The following is a 16,747-nucleotide window of genomic DNA, read 5'->3' as shown; positions in this document are numbered from 1 at the left end:
GTTTTGCCCAGTTTAAAAGTTCACATTCTATGTGGTGAGAATGTGCATAAGACCCATTTTATTAATGGTCTCCTGGCTCCATTTTAAAACCTCATAACATAAGTGACTCCATTTTATTTCACATTTCACAGTATAAAATCATCTTATCTATACATTTTTACTTGCATAGTCTCCCCTTTTACCATCTATCTCTGTCTCACAATTTTGAGACGCATGAATGTGTTTTTTGTTTCTACTCTTCCTGTGGTTAACTGCTGGTTAATAACTAAAATTAGTCTTCAACCTTTAACAATGTTGAAAGATCAGGTGAAGAATTAAAAATTACATTTAATTAAAAACTGATTGCTAGGAATTAGGTGATAAACAGATAATCTCTATTAACGCCTCTCTCTCTCTTCTTAACTATCAGTAAAATCTGAACATTATAAAGAATTAAAGCTGATAATTGCCAAGACAGCTTGAGGGTGACAATTAGACTATAGGCATTATTGAAGTAATAGAATAGATTATAAAATAAAGTACATGAAGAAAGACTATTTGGTGAGTAAATATAAAATATTTATGATTCTATCTGATTATATTTGAGTGTGAGTGAGAAATTAACTACTCAACTTTTAAAGCATAGATTAAAATATTTTACTTTTGAAATGCTGCCCTAAATAAGCAGCAACATATCTGGAAAATTAGAAAAAGTGTTGTTTTATTATTTATAACATAAGTTATTGTTACAGATCATTTGGTTATGTTGCATAAAGGATAGTATTGGTGGTAGCATTTGTATTATGTTTTACTGGAAATTAATGAACACACAATAGCCAATTAATTTTTAGAACCTGTTAAATTGCTGTTTTATATTCAATTATATTATGGGCAACCCTTATAGTCTAATAAATCTGATGGCTTCTGATGAAAAAAAACAATATGCCATGACTACTTAATATTTATCAATGCTGTGCCCCCTGAAGTCTTTTATGATGATATACATTGACAAATATTCAGTCACCATAGATTTTTGCATGTTCTGTTATTACTAATCTTATACATAGAAAACGTAATTTGTTGGAATCGTAAGAAAAAAATAAATATAAGGACTTCTCAGCATTGAAACAATGGGTCCATTCTAAATTTGCATGAGAGACTTTCAGGAAACTGCAAGGGCCCTGGAGCACCAGAAAAAATCCTGAGTCACATGTTTCCTTTTCTCAGTACACTAGTTGGGCAAGAGCATGAAAAGTTTAAGAAGGTAATAGAGGTTTTCCCAGTCCTGCCCCGTTCTCATATATCAGTGGGAATATATTTTTCTCATGAAATTATGTTTTAAGCAGTGGGTACGTTTCCAGCCTACCTATTAAAAAAACATATAGTCTATAATATTTCTTTTAAAAAATTATTGTTATTCAGTTATAGTTGTCCCACCTTTTTCCCTATTGCTTTCCCCCACCTCATCACCCCCAACTCCCATAGTCAATCCCCCTCCATGGTTTGTGCCCTTGAGTCCTCTATTAGTGTTCCTTTGCCTGCCCCTTCCCCTTCTTTCCCCCATTACCCTCCTCCCCTCTCCCTTCTGGTCACTCTCAGTTTGTCCTTTATTTCCAAGTCTCTGGTTCTATTTCGCTCATTTGTTTTGCTGATTATATTATACTTATTGGTGAGACCATATGGTATTTGTCTTCACCACCTGGCTTATTTCACTTAAAGTAATGCTCTCCAGTCTCATCCATGCTGTTGCAAAGGGTAGGAGCTCCTCCTTTCTTTCTGCTGCATAGTATTCCATTGTGTAAATGCACCATAGTTTTTTGATCCACTCATTTACTGATAGGCACTTAGGCTGTCTCTAGTACTTAGCTATTGTAAATAACATGGGTGCATAGGTTTTTTTGAATTGGTGATTCAGGATTCTTAGGTATAGTCCCAGCAGTGGGATTACTAGATCAAAAGGTAGTTCTGTCTTTAGTTTTTTGAAGAAATTCCATACCATTTTCCACAGTGGCTGCACCAGTCGGCATTCCCACCAACTAGAGTTCCCTTTTCTCCACAACCTTGCCAGCACATGTTGTTTGTTGATTTATTAATGATAATATTTCTTAAACATTAAACAGAACTAAGATGAGAAGAAAAAATATATATATGTATCATTTCAAAGATTAAATATAATTTAATTTTAAGCATATTTGTTCATTAAATATTTATTATAAACTAGCTATGAGCTTAATAATTATTTATAAATAATTTTAAGAAAAGAGCTATACTCAAAAACTAGGTTACAAGCACTTTGGAGCTCATTGGAAAGCTGGGCACTATTTGTACATTCGGTGATATTATTACATTACTTCCTTACACATTTCCTAGGTTGAGGTGAGAATCAAAGTAGGTGATGCATGTAAGTGTGTTATGTAGTGACTAAAGGACAATGTAATTTGTGTTGTCATTATTAGTAAAATTTAAAGCTTGGATTTAGTTTTCATATATTTTACTTCTATAAACAGGTGAAAAAGTGAGCTGCTCTGGGAACAGAGGGCACTTCCAGATCTCAGGTCAGCATCGTTACACACTGCCTGGGAATCTTTAGGGTTCTGCCCAGGCCTCCTTCATGTGGCAATGCCCTGTGTGCAGGCCTTTCTAAATATATGCTTCAGGAAAATATAGAGTATATGCATGTAACGACTATTTTTTAAATAAATTTTGGTTGCAAAACTTTTTCTGTTTCACTGTAGAAGTTTCCTTTCCCAAACACATACTGGAGCAAATTCTTTTTTTTTTTTTTTTAATGTTTAAAGATTTTATTTTATTTTTTAAAATTTATAAATCATGTTTATTCTTTTACAGTTGTCTCAATCTTTACCCCTTTACCCCCCTCCACCCATCCCACCCCCACCCCCTCTCCCACAGTCAAATCTCACTCTGTTGTCCAAGTCCATGGGTCATTCCTGCATGTTCTTCGTCTAGTCCCTTCCCCTTCTTTCCACCATTGTCCTCTTTCCCCATCCCCTCTGGCACTTTCAGTCTGCTCCATGTTTCCGTGCCTGTGGTTTTATTTTGTTCGTTAGTTTATTTTGTTGAACAGAGTCCACTTATAGATGAGGTCATATGGCATTTGCCTTTCATCCACTGGCTTATTTCACTTAGCTTAATATTCTCCAATTCCATCCATATTGTTGCAAAAGGTAGGAGTTTCATCTCTCTCCCTTTCTTCCTTTCTTTTCTTTCTTTCCTTCTTTCTTTCTTTCTTTCTTTCTTTCTTTCTTTCTTTCTTTCTTTCTCTCTTTCTTTCTTTCTTAAATACAGATTGATTTTATTTATTTTTAAATGTCAAAGTTAATTATAAAATATTAAATAGTTTACAACCGTTATAAAGTCTCAGCAATTAAACTAGCAACATGACACTAGCACAGAAATAATCAAGTAGATCAATTAAATATAATGAGCATTCTAGAGACAAATATATATATATATATATAAACAATATATGATTAAGTTGATAGTTCAAATCAATGGGTAAAATAAGGCATATTCAACAAATAAGGCTCATGGACCACTATTACTCAAAGTAAAACAAATATAGAGCCCTATTTCACACATTATACAAGAAATATTATTCAGTAGAGTTAAAAATCAATATGTAGAATCTAAGGAGTTTTAGAAGAAAATAGAACTAATATTTTTCATGACCTGAGGTAAAATATTCAAACCCAGAAGCTATAAAGTAAATATTGACAATATGACTATATTAAACATTTAAGACTATATAGTAATATACATATAAAAAAAGTTAAAGGACAAGAAATAGAATAGGAAAGTATTTGCAACACATCTAAAACATGGTTAATAGGTTTTGGTCTTTTTTCTTTTTTTAGGGAAAAAAGTTCTACAAACCTTTAATCATTAAGTGGATAAAGAATACCAAAAAGTCATTTAAAGCTTTTTAAAAATAATAGACATAGGCAAGAAATACAAAAACAGGTTTAGTTTCGAAAAATAGTAAAGGAACAATGAAAATATCATTGTCACAATCAGATTAATGAGTATTAAAAATATTGGTAATATCAAGTATTGGCAACTCTGAAAGGAACTGGATATTCATAGAAACTGAGACACATCATCATTAAAATGGCAAATATCAAAGACAAACAGAGAATCCTAAAGGAAGCAAGGGAGAAAGAGGTAGTGACATATAAGGGAGCCCTGTTATGGCTAGCAGGTAACTTCTCAACAGAAATATGGCAAGCCAGAAGGGAATGGCAAGAAATATTCCAAGTCAGGAAAAGCAAAGGTCTGCAACCAAGACTGCTCTACCCAGCCAGGCTCTCAGTTAAAGTGGAAGGCGAAATAAGGAGTTTCCCAGATAAAAGAAGGCTGAAAGAATACACCTCCACCAAACCAGCACTGCAAAATATGCTAAAGGGACTGCTTTAAGATGGAGCAAATTCTTTATCCAGCAATTCCACATATATTAAAACAGAACAGCCTTGTGATTGCCATTGTATTGATGAAGACACTGAGAGAGGCTCAAGGATATAAAAGCTTTCTCAAAGATCCCAGGATTTTAAGTGATGAAGTACATAGCTGAATCCAGGAGTTCTAACTAAAATTACATCTGTTGTAATTACAAGGTCATGATAAGTAATACCTAATTTTATGGGTAAAGATGGGGAAGTAGAGAAGTGCTGTGACTTCGAATAAGTGACTAGCTTAAAGTAAAAACTAAATCTCTTTGCAAGTCACTAGTGGGTCTATCATGATGTTCTTATTTCTAATTAGTACATTAAATAAAACTTTTGTAGCTATTTCAGTATATACAATTCACAATTTTATAATTTGATACAGAATTTAGATGGTAAGAAAACAAAAACACTTTCACCCTTCCAGAAACTAGATATAGAAATTCACATTTCTCAATTTATTTAATGAAACTAAGTAAACCTTTAGTATGAAAATCAGAAAGGCAAGCATGAAAAATGAAAATTCAAAGGCCATCTCAACCATCTCAAGCATAGATGTAAATATCCTAAACATGAATTTAGGCAAATGCAATTCATGTGCATACACACATCATTAGCAACTTGCAAGCATGCAGCGTAGTATTATTAACTATGGTCAGCATGCTGTACATTACATCTTCATGGCTTATGTAACTTATAAATGGAACTTTGTACTTTTTGACCCCCTTCACCCACTTCGCCCATCCCCAGCCTCCTCCTCCCCAACCACCAATAGTTTCCTGTGTCTATGAGCTTCCTTAATGAGTTAAAAGGTATCACTAGGAAGAGCAAAACATTATACTCAAAGGTGAAAGCTTAAAAACATTCCCTGCAAAATCAAAACAAGAAAACCTATCTCATTATCATTATTTCAGTTCATTGTTTTTTCCCCCGATGGTCCTAGGCAATGTAATAAGCTCAGAAGAGTTAAGATTTAGGAACAGGAGAAAGAGACATTTCATTTCTCACAGGCGATATAGTATTATTAAAATATAGGAAAGTTCAACAAGGTTGCTCAATATGTAACAGCCAATTGAATTTCAGTATACCAACATAATGAGTTAAATGTATAACATTACAAAAAAAAATTTTAAATAGCAATAAATTCCTTACATGTCTAGAAGTTAGCCTAAGAAAATATGCATGGAAACTTTATGAAGAAATTATAAAACTATATTGAAAATGTTTCAGAAACCCTAGTAAAATAGAGACATATTCTATGTCCCTGTATAGGAATATAAAGTATCACAAATACACCAATTATTTACAGTGTCTTTTTACAAAATTATTGGAATTCAAATTAATTTTAATAAGAATTTTATGTAATTTAATAGGGTATATGTACATGTAACTGACTCCAATATTTTGGCACAGGGCAAATAGTAAGCAACACAATCCTGAGGAAGAAAATGAAGGACTTTTTCAGTCCAATGTCAGGACTCATTGTAAAGCTATATCATTTAAGTCAGTGTTTGTTTGGCTTGGGGTTGACAATCTGTCCAAAAAAAATAGTATAATGATCCTGGAAGTAGAACTGGTAATGCAAATGAGTATGGGAAGAATGACTATACTGTGAGTTTTCCTGCAATAATTGGTACTCCACGTTAAAAGACAAAAGGAGAAAGAAAGGATTGGAAAGATTCTATACAGAGTAAATACTAAGAAATTATTTCATAGGCAACTGACAGCAACAAATGGTTTTAAGCTGGAGACTAGTATGATTTGACTTGTATTTTGAAACAGTTACTTCCTATTCTCGTAGGTGACTATTAAAGGAATTTCACAGACAATTTATTTTCATTTGCTGGTGAAATGAAAATATTGTGATCACAGGTGTGCATCCTTTTAAAAAGATTGTTAATTGCTTTCAGAAAAAAAGAATTATTCAACTATTTGACTAGTTTTCTCTCAGCTCTCCTTTCACTCATCTGTTTTCTTAAAATCTGCCTCTGTAGCTTATATTTATTATAAATTTCCTTCGGCTACATGGAGGAATCTTTGCCAATCTTAAACTGGGTACTCTGGCTTTCCTTTTCAGTATTGCTTATTTTGTAAATTTCCTTTTTGTGTGCCTTATATGATTAATACTTGCCCTTTGAATTGTCATTGACTTATTCCATGTACTAATCAGTGAAAATCTATGACAAAAACACATATTTCATAATTTTTTAAATATGTTTTATTCCTACAAAAGCACTCTCAAATAACATAACTCTTTAAATTTCCAGGAAAACTGTTAACATTTTAAGAAGCATGAATAAAGTATTTAACAAAACATAGCATATACTCAACAGTGTGTAAATATTAATTTTCTTCTTCCTGTTTTATCTGTAGATATTAAACTAATTGAGATTAATTTAAGTGGATCATGTAGTTTGATTTTAAGATAAATTAGACGCATTTGGTAGAATGTGGAAGTATAAAATATTAAATTTGGAGAGTATTTTGTAATATTAAGTGCAAGTTCTCCTTTCTAGAAATAAAACAGATGAAGAGAACCAAGCCACAGAGAGCTTTTCTAGTTGCTGATATACTTATCGGTAGAATCAAGACTCATCACAGTTTTCTTAATGAACCATCTAGAAAACCCTCCTATATGAATTATATTTAATTTATACCTATAGTCTTTTCTCAAATTTATACTTCATTTAACAGAAAATGTGTACACACACATCACAGATGTCCATTATTATTTCCTAGATATAACAAAGATATCTAGCATAAGATATATGAAATAAACAAAGGGCCAATTTGCTGTTTAGCCGTGAATTATTTCTTAACATTTAGCTAGGGATACGTAACACTCTTCTTTCACTCTTCTTTCAGTGATTACCCATGGATACACTGATATTGATGCTGATCTACTAGAAATAGGGTTAAATATTATTATTTTTTATTTAAACTAGTTACTAATGAGTCATTACCAAACTCAGTCTTATAGAAAAGCTTGGTATTCAATTACCTTCTCATAAGATCCCAACTTTCACATTAAACCTTATACATAGAACACTAACAATAAAAAAGGCTGTTCTTTAAAATCTATTTAGTATTTTCTCATCTTCTAACCCAAAAATAAAAAAATGGCTCAAGATTTTTCATAAGTTAAGAATTGTTTACTTTTTCTCTGTATTTGTTTTATTAAAAGGAAAATATTAGTTTTATATTTTTTGTTTTAATTTAAATATTTATTTTTAACTAAAAACTGCGTTATTGATTTTTTTCTAAAGTATGTTTACTTCCTTATTCTTTCACTCTTCTGAAAACCCGTTTTTTTTTGTGTGTGCAGTAGAAGAGGTCAGGGATATTGACTCCTAATTTTCATTAAAACATCTTTGAAGTTGTTTTTACCCTTATTCAGTGGGAGTGGCTATGGATCAGTATGCCCTGGAAATTCAAATAATTATAAGTCACAAAAAGTGTAGCATCTGCTCACCTAGCAAAACCAACCAAATTGCAAGTAAAATTTTTAGTGATTAGACTCTCTTACACTCAATATGTGCTATTAGAAATGAAGTCAAAAGTTAACCTCTCAGAAGGAGTAGCAGAGGGAGGAAGCTGGAGATGAAAGTTAAAATCTCTACTTTGTACATGGAATTGAGCATTCTGAGTCTTTGAATCCAGCAGTCAGATATTAACTATGAAATAAGTCATAAATCTGAGGGTATATGGATTTGATTTTGAAGTATTCTTCCCAACAGAACACCAAACTGGTCCACTGTGACCCCTCCCCGCAGCTCTCAGTAGGTGCTGACCCCGTCCTCATCCTTAGTGGAGGGCTTCATTGGTGACCAAGTTCTAGCCAGTTAACTGTCAGGAAAGATGCATTCTGTGCCTGGGAAAGATCTTCCTTCCTTTTTTGAAAATATAGAAAACTGAGAGCTGGACACAAATGAGGGAATATGTCACTTAAACTACCAGTGGCCACTATACTAAACTGGGAGAGAAGCAAGCCTCTGATTAAAGCTTACTTGGTGAATAGCAAAATGGAGAGACAGAAGTAGTCTAGGTATTTTATGAGAAGCCAGCTGACCTTTTGTATACACAAACGTTTGTTTGGAAGCCCACCCTATTCCTGAACTTCTTCTTACTTAAGCCATTAAATTATTTAGTGCTGAAGTTTTTTGAAATTGGGCTTTCTGGTTATTTGTACCCAAAGCATACAAACTCAGTCAGAGGTATAATTATGGCATGAAGGCATACAATTCAGGAAAAGGTTATTCTATTTGGAAAAATGAAACCTTAGAGGCAGAAACAATTTAATTCTGATAATGAAAAATATATGGAATTATTAATTTGCACTAGCCCAGTGATTTTCAACATTTTTCATCTCATGACATACATAAACTAATTACTAAAATTCTGCAGTATACCAAAAATATATTATTTTTTGCCAACCTGACAAAAAATTGTATAATTTTGAATCATTCACACCGAGTGGCAATTGTTGTATTGGCTGTTGTAATTTTTTTATTTGACAGACTAAGGGAAAAAAAGTCAGTGCCCCTAACTAGATAGTCGGGTATTGCGTGTTTTAAAAATTCTGCCGGCACACCAGTGTGCCAGGGCTCACCAGCTGAGAATCACTGCACCAGCCCATCTTTACTGGAAATAGTCTCTACACTTTTCTTCATTTCATTGTTCTTTTTAAGATTTTTTTAAGATTAGGTAAGGGAAGTGTAACATGGGATCTGTATCCATGCCCTTGAATAGGAAACACTATGAAGATGGCCTAATACTCTATACAAAATACTTCCTGATTTTTTAATCCAAACATAACAGAATACAATTTTCCAAATACATTTAAACAAAAGCAATTATACTTTTCATAACAGATAGTAAGTGGTTTATGTACTTATGAAAATCAGTCACTTGGAATAAAATAATGAGCCAAACATATATGGCTCTTGACCTCATGTAGTTGACCAATGAGTAAATGCATGGATTTTATTCAGAGTGCTGGTCACATGATGACAAAGCCACTTAATTTTTTAAATGTTTGTCCATAAAACTATATATCCTAAAATAATGTAATTAAACAAGTGTTTGATTTTGTTGTTGTTTATTGGGCAATATATTTCTTCTAAGACATTTAAAATATATAGTACTTTCTTTATTTCACCAGTGTTGGGTATGTTCATGTTGTAATACTAGTCTTTGTCAGAAAATATTTTCTGTTCTTTCACATTTTGAACTTGTAGGTAAAATGAATATTGCACTTCATTCCCAATTCACTCAGATGGCTAAAACCTTTTCAAGTTAGTTAATGTATAAAATTCTATTTACCCTGCCTTTAACATCATCACTAAAACTTTACCAGGAAGAGAATTATTTAAGGGTCAAAATGGAAGTGTTATCAGATTAACATCAAGCAAGAGACCCCCAAAATACCTCCCAACTTGAACATTCTTTCATGCTATGGTTTATTTTTGAAAAGTTACCAGAAAATGAGCTACTGCTGCAGAAAAACAGGTATGTAAATTCTAATGGCTCAGTGAGTAACTGGCTCTGATTTCTAATTAAAGTCTCTTTAATAAAAGCTGTTGAGTTGCTTTAGAAACGAGACTTTACAATGAAGAAATATCTGTCTCTATCACAAATATAACAACTAAAACAATTAGAATGTCAAAATTGAAAGAACATTGTTAATACTTTCAATTTTGGGGCCACTTCTAATTATGTATTGGTAAAAAAAAAATACATATGCTTTTGATTTGTCTACAAAGCACAAATGTTTTCTGGCAGTATTTTGAGCCTTTTTTATTTCTGGTTAAAAGGAAAAATTTCTTTGAGGTTTGGCTGATTATTTTCTTAGTTGTTTTTAACAAGTTTAAAAATTTAGCACAATGAGTACCATATTTTGTTTTGTATAATGTCACTTTTTGCCCAAAGTGTTGAGGGAAAAATAAGGATGCACATTATACAGGGGTATAATGATTATACACCATGGGTCTAATAATCCCATGTATAATTCACACAAAAATGTAGGTGCGCATTAAACATGGCAAAATATGGTATTTTAAAGCTTTACTAAAAATTTAAAATAACAAAGATGCTTCATATAGAATATAAAATGTATAGAAGTTTCAAAGTAAAGATTTTTGAAAGATCTAACCTTGATGGACAGCAAACTAAAACTCACAGTTTCATGAATAATCTCTTCTATTAATTATAAAAGAATTAGCAATTTGAAAGTTTTGAAGGAGAGAGAGTATCAGTTTGCATGTGTGTATGTCACAGAAGGAGGAGAAGGAAGGAGAAAGTAAAAGAAAGGAGATACTCAAATCCATTACTACAGGAATATCAACCAACAGTGATCAATTACATATTTACCAAACAAAACTTTTAATAATATAAATTTATTGGCACCTTATTCAGAGAAATAAGCTAACTAGGTTTCATTAAGTCAAAAAACTAAGGTACATTTACTCAATGAAATATTATGCAGCAGAAAGAAAGAAAGAGCTCCTACCCTTCGCCACAGCATGGATGCAACTGGAGAGCATTATGCTAAGTGAAATAAGCCAGGCAGTGAAAGACAAATGCCATATAATCTCACCTATAAGTAGAACCTAATCAGCAAAACATACAAGCAAGCAAAATAGAACCAGAGACATGGAAATAAAGAACTGACAGTAACCAGAGGGGCAGGGGGAGGGGGATGACAGGGGAAAGAATGGGAAGGGCCAAGTCAAGGAACATGTGTAAGGACCCATGGGCAAGGACAAGGGTAAGGAAGATTGAATGTGGGAAGCAGGGGATGGGTAGGGCAGGAGAGAGTAGTGGGAGGAAAATGGGAACAACTGTAATTGAACAATGAACTTTTTTAAAAAAATGGAAAAAGAATAAAAGGCTAAAATATTTTAAAAATCATATTTATTTTTTTAAAAATGTAAATGTAATGAAACAATAAATACCAAACAAGAAAAAAGGTAGGTGATTATTCTTGGCTAAAAGAGACTAAAGAGATACAACAGCCAAATATAATGTGTGAATCCTGACTGGAAAAATAAATAAGTCAGTCACTAAGTAAGTAAATAAATAAATTTAAGAAATTGTCAAAGTACTTTGCTCCAAATATCTCCATATTTTACTTGAAAGATTAAGGATAATTAAAATATAATCATTTAGAAGGTAAAAAAGGAAAATGAGAGATTTTCTAAAGCTCAGATACTATAGAGTTATTAATGAAAGGATGACAATTCCTTTAATCCCAATTATCTCTAACAGTGCTCATAGCAATCCAAATTAATAATAATGACATAAATCATAACTTTGTATTAACATCTTATATATGCAGTGAGCAACATTTTTTGAAAATGTTCCTATTTTTGTTGGCCCGTAACATAAAATCTAAAAGCCCTGTTGAAGATTACTCATTAGACATCTGTGCCTTTCAATGAAATTTAATCATGAAGCCCTCAATACATAGAAATTATGACAAACCACTGTGACTGTGGCAAAGGAAATAGGTACCCAGGCTTGTAACAGGCAGGAGAGGGTCAAGCATGGGCCATTTCAGAGTACTATAATGCTAATGGTAATAATGTGACACCCAACTCTTGAACATTCTATTCCAAACTAAATTGCATTTTTTTTTCTGATTCCACAGATTTCAGTTGTGTTTGTTATTATGGAAATTCCTATCTAGAATTTCAGAATATATTTTTAAGTTCACAAAATAACATCTCCCTAGAATTTCAGACCTTCAACTCCTATGGACTCCTGCTCTATATCAAGCAAGACTCAAATTTAGTAGATGGATTTTTTATCCAATTATTTATTGAAAATGGTACTTTACAAGTAAGCCATTAAATTTATGTAATTTAAAGTAAATTTTAGAAATGTATTGTTTTCTTTAATATAACTCATATACCTAATTTAATATAACTTGTGATTTAGTATAATGTCTGATATCATAAATAAATATCAAACAGATGTTAAAAATTAATAGTAGGAGCAGCATTTTTACTCATTTGTTTATTTGTTTACTCATTCATTGAATATTTATCTGTTACCATTCACTTTGTTAGGTTCTAAAGATTCTATGGTAAATAAAACATACTTTGTTCTCCTTATATTGCTTCCAATTTATTACAAATAATAATAACACATAAAATCAGAGCAATAATAGGATGTTAGAATAAATTATCAAACATCAGCCTGACCTGAGATAAAGTTTGCTGACCTCTGCTGTACAGAATTTTTCTTAACTTAGACCACAAATTTCTATTAGTCTTAAAAAGAGCAGAAAAGAATATATAGAGACCATATGTAAGAAATTACAAAGGAAACATAATATTGAGCATTGGTCATATTCAGAATGTTTTCTCTCAGCCCATTTTTTTGCTGCTAACTCGACTGCCATAACTAATCATCTATCTCAGCTAGTTCCTCAAACCACTGTGGACATATCCAATCAGAGACATTTTGAGGAATGTCCAGAGACTTGTCAAGATTTTGAGAAAATATAATGGATTAAGATACTTCTTTTACTTTCAAATAAATAAAAATAAATTTATGATAGGTTGAGCCAAGACATTTAGGAACTGTAAAATGTAATGGGTGAAGAGAGGAATAGAATTTCTTTCAAGTTTTATGACAAAGAAAGGCTATATATTGACACATATGTAATAATAATTACTACTGTGTACTGAATTGCAATTTATGTCAGGCTCCATCTTAAGAAAATTTATTAAGACCGTGGACTCTAGAGCTAGACTGTCAGATTTTGAATCCTAGCTCTGCTCCTTAAAGAGCTTTGAGAACTTGTGAGAAACTTAAGGGTTTTGTGCTTAAGTTTACTTGTAAAATTGGGGTAATACAAGTTGTTGTGAGGTTTAAATTAGTAAATTAGCAAGTATTTGAAGTAAGTGCAAGCAATGAGTAAGTAAGTAAGGCATATGAACTATTGAAGAATACCTGTGATTATGAATCAAATATGAGGGTTAGGTATTCTCTCTTTGGATCTTACAAGGATTCTGTGGACAAAATAAAGCTCTCAGAGAGTCTGGTTTTATTATACATGCTCTTCAATCTCTTTTAAGGGTGGTAGATCAAGAATTTTTTATTCTGTTGTATCAATACAAAAATCTACATTCTTTGTACTCACATCACTGCTTCCTTGTAATGATTTAAAGAAAATTTCAGCATTATGCTATATTGACGATTTGAAGATTTTTCTTCTTCCTCTATGATTTACAAGACTATAATTTCATCTATTTCAAAAGTATAATCATATGGGGAATATATTTACATTACAATTTCAACAAAAAGACATATTTGTGGTTAAACATTTACAATGATTATAATTTAAGACATTCAAATTCTAGTAAGGTAGAATGTTAGTAAATTTTCTTTTAAAATTTAAACTTTAAAGTTTTATTTATCAAACTTGATTTTTAAAAATATTTTATGGGCTTTTTTCTAATAACAAGGGATAAATAGATTCTTCTATTTGGGGCTCAAATATCAGTACCCTTCCCCCTCAACTTATTAACTGTGTCACAAATCACTGCGTCTCCCTGTCTGGGGACAAATCACTTCACCTCAGTTTCCACCTCTGTTTAGTGAAGGTAATAAAAGGATAATCCCTTTTTCATATATCTTTGTTTGCTTTTGCTTTTGTTTTGTAAGGAAACAATCAGTTAACACTTGTAAAGTGCTTTAAAAATCCATGATACATAGTAATAAATCAATAGCAGCAAATCCTGTTTTTTATACAATCACAAAAGAGCTGTTTATAATAAAAGAAAAATTTAAGTAAAATTAATAGAATTGTCCATTAAAGATTTTATATATGTTTAATTTTTATATCCCTGAAGATAATAGAAATTAATAACAGTAGTACCTGAAAAAGAATTTTCTTAAATATTTTAACAAACTGAGAGACTACTCTGCCTACTATATACACATTGTTAGTGAGTACCTTATCAGTGAAGCTTAAATAACTATCTTAATTAACAACACAGATTTCTAAGTGTTATACATAATAAACAAATTATTATCTATTCTGTCAAAAATATTAAATGTATTCTTCAGTAACTTTGGTTGTATAGTGGACACATTAAAAATTCAGTAAAGGAACAGTGAATTTAACTTAGTTTCACATGGTTTGAAAAGAATGTATAACCAAATGTTATGCATCTTGCACGTAGGTGTATTTGTTTTTTAAAATCTCAGTATTTGAAGTATTTTTTACTTCAAATACTGAGCCTGGAGCAGATAATTTTACAAAGAAAAGGAACCTTTTGCAATGCACAAATATCATTAAAAATTAAAATACATAGCCTTATATTTCCTTTGGACTATATTTGGGAAGATTTAGATATATCATTATAATATAGCTGGATGATAGGAGTTATGAAACACTATGCAACTATTTTTCTTTAACTTACATGTGAGTTACTGATATCCTATAGATATGATGAAGGGTAGAAAACCTTTTTTCTAGAAAAGACTAGCCACAATATAACTAATATATATTCAGGCACATGCTGTTAGAAAATGAATAGGCTATGGAGCCCACTCATGAAATTCTCAAAGGTGTCTGGTCAAAGATACCAGTTAGAGACATGATTTGCTTTTTTCAAACCATAACTCAATTGGCCCCGTCAGCAATCATCCTTCAAATGGCCATAGGCCTCCTCTAGACTTAGAAAGCTTAGAATGTATGGTTAACTCTCATAATCTTTACATTTCTTTTCCTGTGACATTAACTTCACCATCGAGATTGTATGCCCTGATCTTTATATTGCCCAGTTGCTAACACCTAAGGAAAATTGCCAGTAATACTTATTCCTGCCAGCAGAAGAAGCTGCCGTTCTCAACCAGGTTCCCCAGAACACTGAAAAAGAAACCAAAAGTGTGTGAAGGTGTGTGTACACATGTATGGTATATATGAGTATATGTATGTAATATTTATACATTTATATTTTAATTCTAGCACTTGTTGGTTGGATACCTTGAGCAGTCACTCCTCTTTAAGTTTCAGAGTTCTTGTCTCACTAGCACAATAAAATATTGGTGAATTGTAAAGTCCAAAGTATGCACAATGTGTTAATTTCACACTGAGAAATTGAGGAAAAACTTTTTTCTCATAGTACCACTTTTCCTGTACGGGTGAAGCAGCATTGAAAATTATTAACACTACTCTTAAAGTGGATCATGGACAAAAGTATTCACTGCTTATCAGGTAAGATATACTTATTTTCTTTTCCACTTAATCTTATAAGTAGCAAAGGCTTCCTCTGGGTGTTGTTCTTGCCATTTTAAAGTGAAGGTTATCCTGATTAGTATTCACATGTACTGTTATGTGAATTAATGCTTTTTAAACCATCTTGCCTTTTGTATATGTCCTTAAATTGGTACTGGAGAAAGAACTGTATAAGGACCATATGATCAACAAACTTAAGCTGATTTACAAAAAAGACATGAAAGCCTTGTATTATTTTCCACTTATAGAAATCATAAAAACAAACTGTTATTTCTTTTGATATCAAAATAAAATAAATTTACTGTAGGAAATTTGGAACATCCAGAAATACCATGGATAAGGCAATTAAAATTACCCATTATGCCACAATCAAGATAGAATAGTTATTGATAGCATATTATTATATTTTCAAAGGCTATGTTTCATGGTGACTATATCCCAGGACCCTCACAAGCATCAGATTTTGCCAGTCTGATAAGTGAAAATGACATTTGCCCTTAATTGGCCTTCGTTGGTTTTTAGTAAGGTTTAATTTTAATATAGATTTAGTGCCTTTTTGTTACGTGTTTTGCCTCTTCCACATTTAAGTGACGCTTTAAAACACATACCACAATCCTCATCCAGTACATAGACTGAAGTAAATTATTTTGTTATGAAAATAGATTATTATTTAATAAAAATAATTCCTTAAAGCCAATAAAGAAGAAAGTAAAGAGGCCATAACGGAGATGGGGAGAGAAGTTAAAGAAGAGGTTTTAAGGAAGCTCTACCTTCCTTAGACCAGACTATCCAAATCTTGTTTGGAATATAGATCCTTAAGAATATTAACCAAAAAACAGTCTATTATCAAGAAAATTAAGGAGAGGCTACATCACATATACCTCTCCTAACTACTCAAAATGCACATGAGCATTTTTAAGACCTCTGAGATCCTTTTAATAGAGTCTCACATTTTTTGCTTAACTCAAGACATGAGCACAGAACCCTTAACATTTTTTGGGCACAGAACCCTTAACATTTTTTTAGCATTTTAACCTATCTAGTAACTATGGGGGCA

General features: G+C 32.0%; 1 protein-coding gene across 1 annotated transcript in view; it reads left to right on the top strand.

Annotated features, from left to right (window-relative positions):
• EYS (eyes shut homolog) overlaps positions 1 to 16,747 on the top strand; it is a 1,478,297-nt gene that overhangs the window by 880,720 nt on the left and 580,830 nt on the right. The window contains 2 exon segments of the mRNA XM_054568619.1: positions 12,088 to 12,278; positions 15,578 to 15,669. Coding sequence (XP_054424594.1) covers positions 12,088 to 12,278; positions 15,578 to 15,669 — 283 coding nt within the window.

Source organism: Pteronotus mesoamericanus, unplaced genomic scaffold (genome assembly GCF_021234165.1).
Source record: "Pteronotus mesoamericanus isolate MK-2021 breed Mesoamerican mustached bat unplaced genomic scaffold, CSHL_Meso_final contig_20, whole genome shotgun sequence".
Lineage (NCBI taxonomy): Eukaryota > Metazoa > Chordata > Mammalia > Chiroptera > Mormoopidae > Pteronotus > Pteronotus mesoamericanus.
Note: the sequence above shows the minus strand (reverse complement) of the source record. Positions and strands in the feature narration are given on the sequence as shown.